Genomic DNA, 9,910 nt, shown 5'->3' with positions numbered 1-9,910 from the left:
AGTATGTTAAGTGGGGGAGTATCATAGAATTGAAGTACAGTTTTGCTACCTCTGTAGTCAAACAATTTCGTATAAATCGGAAATTAGCTAGGTTGAATTTGGTTATTTGAATTACCTTTTTCACATGCTTTTTAAAAGAGAGGTTGGAATCAAGTATGATGCCAAGGTACCTAAAATCGGATACCACCTGGAGCTTCTCCCCTGACACATAGACATCTGGGTTGGGTCTGGTCAAGTTTAAAGGGTCTGGTCAAGTTTAAAGGGCCTGGTCAAGTTTAAAGGGCCTGGTCAGGTTTAAAAGGTCTGGTCAGGTTTAAAGGGTCTGGTCAGGTTTAAAGGGTCTGGTCAAGTTTAAAGGGTCTGGTCAAGTTTAAAGGGTCTGGTCAGGTTTAAAGGGCCTGGTCAGGTTTAAAGGGTCTGGTCAGGTTCAAAGGGTCTGGTCAGGTTTAAAGGGTCTGGTCAGGTTTAAAGGGTCTGGTCAGGTTCAAAGGGTCTGGTCAGGTTTAAAGGGTCTGGTCAGGTTTAAAAGGGCCTGGTCAGGTCTGGTCAGGTTTAAAGGGCCTGGTCAGGTTTAAAGGGCCTGGTCAGGATTAAAGGGCCTGGTCAGGATTAAAGGGTCTGGTCATGTTTAAAGGGTCTGGTCAGGATTAAAGGGGTTGGTCAGGTTTAAAGGGTCTGGTCAGGATTAAAGGGTCTGGTCAGGTTTAAAGGGTCTGGTCAGGTTTAAAGGGTCTGGTCAGGTTTAAAGGGTCTGGTCAGGATTAAAGGGCCTGGTCAGGTTTAAAGGGTCTGGTCAGGTTTAAAGGGTTAGGTCAGGATTAAAGGGCCTGGTCAGGATTAAAGGGGTTGGTCAGGATTAAAGGGCCTGGTCAGGATTAAAGGGGTTGGTCAGGTTTAAAGGGCCTGGTCAGGATTAAAGGGTCTGGTCAGGTTTAAAGGGTCTGGTCAGGTTTAAAGGGCCTGGTCAGGTCTGGTCAGGTTTAAAGGGCCTGGTCAGGTTTAAAGGGCCTGGTCAGGATTAAATTAAAGGGTCTGGTCATGTTTAAAGGGTCTGGTCAGGATTAAAGGGGTTGGTCAAAAGGGTCTGGTCAGGATTAAAGGGTCTGGTCAGGTTTAAAGGGTCTGGTCAGGTTTAAAGGGTCTGGTCAGGTTTAAAGGGTCTGGTCAGGATTAAAGGGCCTGGTCAGGTTTAAAGGGTCTGGTCAGGTTTAAAGGGTTAGGTCAGGATTAAAGGGCCTGGTCAGGATTAAAGGGGTTGGTCAGGATTAAAGGGCCTGGTCAGGTTTAAAGGGTCTGGTCAGGTTTAAAGGGTTAGGTCAGGATTAAAGGGCCTGGTCAGGATTAAAGGGGTTGGTCAGGATTAAAGGGCCTGGTCAGGATTAAAGGGGTTGGTCAGGTTTAAAGGGTCTGGTCAGGTTCAAAGGGTCTGGTCAGGTTTAAAGGGTCTGGTCAGGTTTAAAAGGGCCTGGTCAGGTCTGGTCAGGTTTAAAGGGCCTGGTCAGGTTTAAAGGGCCTGGTCAGGATTAAAGGGCCTGGTCAGGATTAAAGGGTCTGGTCATGTTTAAAGGGTCTGGTCAGGATTAAAGGGGTTGGTCAGGTTTAAAGGGTCTGGTCAGGATTAAAGGGTCTGGTCAGGTTTAAAGGGTCTGGTCAGGTTTAAAGGGTCTGGTCAGGTTTAAAGGGTCTGGTCAGGATTAAAGGGCCTGGTCAGGTTTAAAGGGTCTGGTCAGGTTTAAAGGGTTAGGTCAGGATTAAAGGGCCTGGTCAGGATTAAAGGGGTTGGTCAGGATTAAAGGGCCTGGTCAGGATTAAAGGGGTTGGTCAGGTTTAAAGGGCCTGGTCAGGATTAAAGGGTCTGGTCAGGTTTAAAGGGTCTGGTCAGGTTTAAAGGGCCTGGTCAGGTCTGGTCAGGTTTAAAGGGCCTGGTCAGGTTTAAAGGGCCTGGTCAGGATTAAAGGGCCTGGTCAGGATTAAAGGGTCTGGTCATGTTTAAAGGGTCTGGTCAGGATTAAAGGGGTTGGTCAGGTTTAAAGGGTCTGGTCAGGATTAAAGGGTCTGGTCAGGTTTAAAGGGTCTGGTCAGGTTTAAAGGGTCTGGTCAGGTTTAAATGGTCTGGTCAGGATTAAAGGGCCTGGTCAGGTTTAAAGGGTCTGGTCAGGTTTAAAGGGTTAGGTCAGGATTAAAGGGCCTGGTCAGGATTAAAGGGGTTGGTCAGGATTAAAGGGCCTGGTCAGGATTAAAGGGGTTGGTCAGGTTTAAAGGGCCTGGTCAGGATTAAAGGGTCTGGTCAGGATTAAAGGGTCTGGTCAGGTTTAAAGGGTCTGGTCAGGATTAAAGGGCCTGGTCAGGATTAAAGGGGTTGGTCAGGATTAAAGGGCCTGGTCTGGATTAAAGGGGTTGGGTGTGGGTGACACGTGAAGGTTGGTCATAGCTTAACAGTCTCAATTTGACACAGGTCGTTTTTTCTTCTGTGACAGTATTATAACAGACTTACTGTATAAAACAAATCTGATCTCTGAATGAAATGACAAGACTTGGCGCTGAACGTGACTCCAACTCAATACTTGATTTATTTAATGTAACTCCAACGGATATTGGATACTTGATTTATTTAATGTAACTCCAACTGATATTGGATACTTGATTTATTTAATGTAACTCCAACTGATATTGGATACTTGATTTATTTAATGTAACTCCAACGGATATTGGATACTTGAAGAATCTAAGACAATCATCCATGGGATGTTGCTGGAATGAATGATCAACTTAATATACCCCTTGTGTAGAGAGAAGCCCCCGGCACAGCTAATCTTTCACTCCGTAGAGGAGAAACCCAGATATTCTCACGCCAGACGTTATCTTCCTCACAGTATGCTTCCCCTTAGAGATTAACACAATATGAACAATAAACTAACAGAAAGAGAAAATAATGAACACGTTTTCTGTTGTTGTCTACCCCAGTCTAAATTGTGAGGGTCTACCTCAAGAATCTCAGATGTTGTACACCTTGATTTATTTGACACACCATAAGAGACGGGCCCTTTTGGCATTGCATTCACGTTTCAAGCCTTGAAATGGTATTGTATTGTGCGCATAAACAATCCAACTCAATCTCAGGTCTTCATAGCTAAAGTATTCAATCAATGTCTTCATATAGCTAAAGCAGTACATTATTTCTCTCCACAATCCAGCGAGAGGGAGTACTGTACTTTGCTGTTCTTTGAGTGGTTTGATTCTGGGTTGGCAAGGCAAATAATGTACTACTTTAGCTTTCAAGGCTTTGGGAAACCTATCCCTGACATCCCAGACAGTGGTGTGTGTTTGAATAACTCAGATCAGAGCCTACTCGTCAGACAACAGGAAGGGACAGATACAAGAGATCAGTTTTGCCTTTCAGATCACAATGAATACAATCACATGGACATGTGGGACCTGATCCTAGATCAGAATTCTTACTTTGAGCGGCTTTTTTAATACGGGCCCAAATCAGATCTTACCTGTCAGACAGCAGGAAAGGGCAGATGTCAGGCACGGGAGGGGTGGTGGCTCGGAGCTTGGCCAGGGCCATGATGTGTTCGAAGGTGATGTCTGTCTGCGTGCAAACGTCCACCACGTGCACTTCCTGAGTGGAGCCAACATGTCCTCCGCGGCTAACAGGGTTCCTCCTGAGCACCTGCACCACAATGGGGTCCTTAGCAGAGCGGATCGCCTCCACTGCCTCGTCATGACTGGCCTTGGAGAGGTCCTTCCCATTCACCTGTAATGCAGAGAGGGGAGAGATTACAGTTATAACTACACTTACTGTAAAGATACAGCTATTGATATAGTGCTTTAATGGACTGCCTACCTAGACTATGTAAGGTCTCGCAACTGAGTTGTTGGAAATTGACGATAATCGTTGGGGGTTCTTTTGTGAGTTGTTGGGAGTTGGAGGTTATTTTGGGAGTTGTTGGGAGTTGGGGGTTCTTTTGGGAGTTGTTGGGAGTTGGGGGTTCTTTTGGGAGTTGTTGGGAGTTGGGGGTTCTTTTGGGAGTTGTTGGGAGTTGGAGGTTCTTTTGGGAGTTGTTGGGAGTTATTTTTGGAGTTGGGGGTTCTTTTGGGAGTTGTTGGGAGTTATTTTTGGAGTTGGGGGTTCTTTTGGGAGTTGTTGGGAGTTGGGGGTTCTTTTGGGAGTTGTTGGGAGTTGGGGGTTCTTTTGGGAGTTGTTGGGAGTTGTGGGTTCTTTTGGGAGTTGTTGGGAGTTGGGGGTTCTTTTGGGAGTTGTTGGGAGTTGGGGGTTCTTTTGGGAGTTGGGGGTTCTTTCGGGAGTTGTTGGGAGTTGGGGGTTCTTTTGGGAGTTGTTGGGAGTTGGGGGTTCTTTTGGGAGTTGTTGGGAGTTGGGGGTTCTTTTGGGAGTTGTTGGGAGTTGGGAGTTCTTTTGGGAGTTGGGAGTTATTTTGGGAGTTGGGGGTTCTTTTGGGAGTTGTTGGGAGTTGGGGGTTCTTTTGGGAGTTGTTGGGAGTTGGAGGTTCTTTTGGGAGTTGTTGGGAGTTATTTTTGGAGTTGGGGGTTCTTTTGGGAGTTGTTGGGAGTTGGGGGTTCTTTTGGGAGTTGTTGGGAGTTGGGGGTTCTTTTGGGAGTTGTTGGGAGTTGGGGGTTCTTTTGGGAGTTGTTGGGAGTTGGGGGTTCTTTTGGGAGTTGTTGGGAGTTGGGGGTTCTGTTGGGAGTTGTTGGGAGTTGGGGGTTCTTTGGGGAGTTGTTGGGAGTTGGGGGTTCTTTCGGGAGTTGTTGGGAGTTGGGAGTTCTTTTGGGAGTTGTTGGGAATTGGGGGTTTTGTAAGTATGTTCTGGTCGCACCTGGGTACCCCATGACCACTTCCTGAGTCACCGAAAATGTATGATGTCATGTTCCTAGATATACGATAGATAACCAACTAATATTCCTGTGGTGCTGAGGTGTAGGGTGAAGTTGTCCCAAGATGCTGTTCTTGGGTCAGTTTCGCATTTCCCTCACTAGTGGTTAACGTTAGGATTGGGGGAGGGGAAGCTGATCCTAGATATGTCCCTAGGAAAAACTTTACTCTGGAGCGTTGTGGAGACCATTTTAATATGACTAATAAGCTAATCACCACACCTACAGACATCTGGCTGATTCTTGATAAACTAAAACAATATGATAAACAGACGACATCAGTCAAGAAAACACTTTGTTTAAGTAAAATCCTCGGTTCTACACAGCGATGCAGTTCTACATCACTAACTCTATGCATCATCATAAGAGTCAGACAGTACTGAACACACAGAACAGTTTTCCATCAGAGGGAAAATCATTGCTTCATTTAGTCCATTCATTGGACTGGAAAAAGTAACAGTGGGTTTGAAATACCTCAGAGAATGTGCTTGGTATAATGCTGAAAACAGAGATTGTAATTTAGATAGTCTCTCAGAAAAAGGTAAACGCAGCACAATTCTCTTGCAGTTGTATTCAAATTACAGCTTTCAGTTTTTAGTGTTTTGCTTGCGGTGCACAACTGTTCATGGAATAAGTTGGAATGAAATGATGAAGTGGAAAAGTACAAAGTAGAAACGTTATTATCTTTGCATTAAAAGTCAGTAGAAAACACAAGAACACCCACCAGGCTCACTACTATTGGTTTATCTTGATAATGTATGGTTCATCTTGATAGTGTACGTATGTATGGTTTATCTTGATAGTTTATGGTTTATCTTGATAGTGTATGGTCTATCTTGATAGTGTATGGTTTATCTTGATAGTGTATGGTCTATCTTGATAGTGTATGGTTTATCTTGATAGTGTATGGTCTATCTTGATAGTGTATGGTTTATCTTGATAGTGTATGGTCTATCTTGATAGTGTATGGTTTATCTTGATAGTGTATGGTCTATCTTGATAGTGTATGGTTTATCTTGATAGTGTATGGTCTATCTTGATAGTTTATGGTTTATCTTGATAGTGTATGGTCTATCTTGATAGTTTATGGTTTATCTTGATAGTGTATGGTCTATCTTGATATTGTATGGTTTATCTTGATAGTGTATGGTCTATCTTGATAGTGTATGGTTTATCTTGATAGTGTATGGTCTATCTTGATAGTTTATGGTTTATCTTGATAGTGTATGGTCTATCTTGATAGTTTATGGTTTATCTTGATAGTGTATGGTCTATCTTGATAGTTTATGGTTTATCTTGATAGTGTATGGTCTATCTTGATAGTTTATGGTTTATCTTGATAGTGTATGGTCTATCTTGATAGTGTATGGTCTATCTTGATAGTTTATGGTTTATCTTGATAGTGTATGGTTTATCTTGATAGTTTATGGTTTATCTTGATAGTGTATGGTCTATCTTGATAGTTTATGGTTTATCTTGATAGTGTATGGTCTATCTTGATAGTTTATGGTTTATCTTGATAGTGTATGGTCTATCTTGATAGTTTATGGTTTATCTTGATAGTGTATGGTTTATCTTGATAGTTTAGGTATGGTTTATCTTGATAGTGTATGGTTTATCTTGATAATGTATGGTTCATCTTGATAGTGTACGTATGTATGGTTTATCTTGATAGTTTATGGTTTATCTTTATAATTTATGGTTTATCTTGACAGTGTATGGTTTATACTGCTAGTGTATGGTTTATCTTGATAGTGTATGAATGGTTTATCTTGATAGTGTATGGTCTATCTTGATAGTGTATGGTTTATCTTGATAATGTATGGTTCATCTTGATAGTGTACGTATGTATGGTTTATCTTGATAGTGTATGGTCTATCTTGATAGTTTATGGTTTATCTTGATAGTGTATGGTCTATCTTGATAGTTTATGGTTTATCTTGATAGTGTATGGTCTATCTTGATAGTTTATGGTTTATCTTGATAGTGTATGGTCTATCTTGATATTGTATGGTTTATCTTGATAGTGTATGGTCTATCTTGATAGTTTATGGTTTATCTTGATAGTGTATGGTCTATCTTGATAGTTTATGGTTTATCTTGATAGTGTATGGTCTATCTTGATAGTTTATGGTTTATCTTGATAGTGTATGGTCTATCTTGATAGTTTATGGTTTATCTTGATAGTGTATGGTCTATCTTGATAGTTTATGGTTTATCTTGATAGTGTATGGTTTATCTTGATAGTTTAGGTATGGTTTATCTTGATAGTGTATGGTTTATCTTGATAATGTATGGTTCATCTTGATAGTGTACGTATGTATGGTTTATCTTGATAGTTTATGGTTTATCTTTATAATTTATGGTTTATCTTGACAGTGTATGGTTTATACTGCTAGTGTATGGTTTATCTTGATAGTGTATGAATGGTTTATCTTGATAGTGTATGGTCTATCTTGATAGTGTATGGTTTATCTTGATAATGTATGGTTCATCTTGATAGTGTACGTATGTATGGTTTATCTTGATAGTTTATGGTTTATCTTGATAGTGTATGGTCTATCTTGATAGTGTATGGTTTATCTTGATAGTGTATGGTTTATCTTGATAGTGTATGGTCTATCTTGATAGTGTATGGTCTATCTTGATAGTGTATGGTCTATCTTGATATTGTATGGTTTATCTTGATAGTGTATGGTCTATCTTGATAGTGTATGGTCTATCTTGATAGTGTATGGTTTATCTTGATAGTTTATGGTTTATCTTGATAATGTATGGTTCATCTTGATAGTGTATGTATGTATGGTTTATCTTGATAGTGTATGGTTTATCTTGATAGTGTATGGTTTATCTTGATAGTGTATGGTTTATCTTGATAGTGTATGGTCTATCTTGATAGTGTATGGTCTATCTTGATAGTGTATGGTCTATCTTGATAGTGTATGGTTTATCTTGATAGTGTATGGTCTATCTTGATATTGTATGGTTTATCTTGATAGTGTATGGTCTATCTTGATATTGTATGGTTTATCTTGATAGTGTATGGTTTATCTTGATAGTGTATGGTTTATCTTGATAGTGTATGGTCTATCTTGATAGTGTATGGTCTATCTTGATAGTGTATGGTTTATCTTGATAGTTTATGGTTTATCTTGATAATGTATGGTTCATCTTGATAGTGTATGTATGTATGGTTTATCTTGATAGTGTATGGTTTATCTTGATAGTGTATGGTTTATCTTGATAGTGTATGGTTTATCTTGATAGTGTATGGTCTATCTTGATAGTGTATGGTCTATCTTGATAGTGTATGGTCTATCTTGATAGTGTATGGTTTATCTTGATAGTGTATGGTCTATCTTGATATTGTATGGTTTATCTTGATAGTGTATGGTCTATCTTGATATTGTATGGTTTATCTTGATAGTGTATGGTTTATCTTGATAGTGTATGGTTTATCTTGATAGTGTATGGTCTATCTTGATAGTGTATGGTCTATCTTGATAGTGTATGGTTTATCTTGATAGTTTATGGTTTATCTTGATAATGTATGGTTCATCTTGATAGTGTATGTATGTATGGATGGTTTATCTTGATAGTTTATGGTTTATCTTGATAGTTTATGGTTTATCTTGATAGTTTATGGTTTATCTTGATAGTTTATGGTTTATCTTGATAGTTTATGGTTTATCTTGATAGTTTATGGTTTATCTTGATAGTTTATGGTTTATCTTGATAGTGTATGGTCTATCTTGATATTGTATGGTTTATCTTGATAGTTTATGGTCTATCTTGATAGTGTATGGTTTATCTTGACAGTGTATGGTTTATCTTGATAGTGTATGTATAGTTATCTTGATAGTGTATGGTCTATCTTGATAGTGTATGGTCTATCTTGATAGTGTATGGTCTATCTTGATAGTGTATGGTTTATCTTGATAATGTATGTATGCCACTTTAATAGCAGACACTTTTATCAAAAGTGCTTATTATGGGTTGTGGGTTTAATTAGCCGCTGCGGATAATTAAACCCACAACATTTGCATTATAAAGCGTCATCATGCTCTGACCAACTGAGCCCCACAGCACCACAGTACATCATGCTCCAACCAACTGAGCCCCACAGCACCACAGTACATCATGCTCTTACCATCTGAGCCCCACAGCACCACAGTACATCATGATCTGACCAACTGAGCCCCACAGCACCACAGTACATCATGCTCTGACCAACTGAGCCCCACAGCACCACAGTACATCATGCTCTGACCAACTGAGCCCCACAGCACCACAGTACATCATGCTCTGACCAACTGAGCCCCACAGCACCACAGTACATCATGCTCCTACCAACTGAGCCCCACAGCACCACAGTAGATCATGCTCTTACCAACTGAGCCCCACAGCACCACAGTACATCATGCTCTGACCAACTGAGCCCCACAGCACCACAGTGCATCATGCTCTGACCAACTGAGCCCCACAGCACCACAGTACATCATGCTCTGACCAACTGAGCCCCACAGCACCACAGTACATCATGCTCTGACCAACTGAGCCCCACAGCACCACAGTACATCATGCTCCTACCAACTGAGCCCCACAGCACCACAGTACATCATGCTCCAACCAACTGAGCCCCACAGTACATCATGCACTTACCAACTGAGCCCCACAGTACATCATGCACTTACCAACTGAGCACCACAGTACATCATGCTCCAACCATCTGAGCACCACATTACATCATGCTCCAACCATCTGAGCACCACATTACATCATGCTTTGACCATCTGAGCACCACATTACATCATGCTCTTACCATCTGAGCACCACATTACATCATGCTTTTACCATCTGAGCACCACATTACATCATGCTCTTACCATCTGAGCACCACAGTACATCATGCTCATACCATCTGAGCACCACAGTACATCATGCTCTTACCATCTGAGCACCACATTACATCATGCTTTTACCATCTGAGCACCACATTACATCATGCTTTTACCAT

At 41.0% G+C, this 9,910-nt stretch overlaps 1 protein-coding gene across 2 annotated transcripts in view; it reads right to left on the bottom strand.

The window, feature by feature from the left end:
* Positions 1-9,910, bottom strand: part of LOC124033136 (PDZ domain-containing RING finger protein 4-like) — a 336,543-nt gene that overhangs the window by 63,532 nt on the left and 263,101 nt on the right. For both annotated transcript variants that reach the window (XM_046345086.1, XM_046345096.1), the window contains one exon: positions 3,501-3,760. In XM_046345086.1, coding sequence (XP_046201042.1) covers positions 3,501-3,760 — 260 coding nt within the window. The remainder of the gene's footprint in view (positions 1-3,500; positions 3,761-9,910) is intronic.

Source organism: Oncorhynchus gorbuscha, linkage group LG01, assembly GCF_021184085.1.
Source record: "Oncorhynchus gorbuscha isolate QuinsamMale2020 ecotype Even-year linkage group LG01, OgorEven_v1.0, whole genome shotgun sequence".
Classification (NCBI taxonomy): Eukaryota; Metazoa; Chordata; class Actinopteri; order Salmoniformes; family Salmonidae; genus Oncorhynchus; species Oncorhynchus gorbuscha.
Note: the sequence above shows the minus strand (reverse complement) of the source record. Positions and strands in the feature narration are given on the sequence as shown.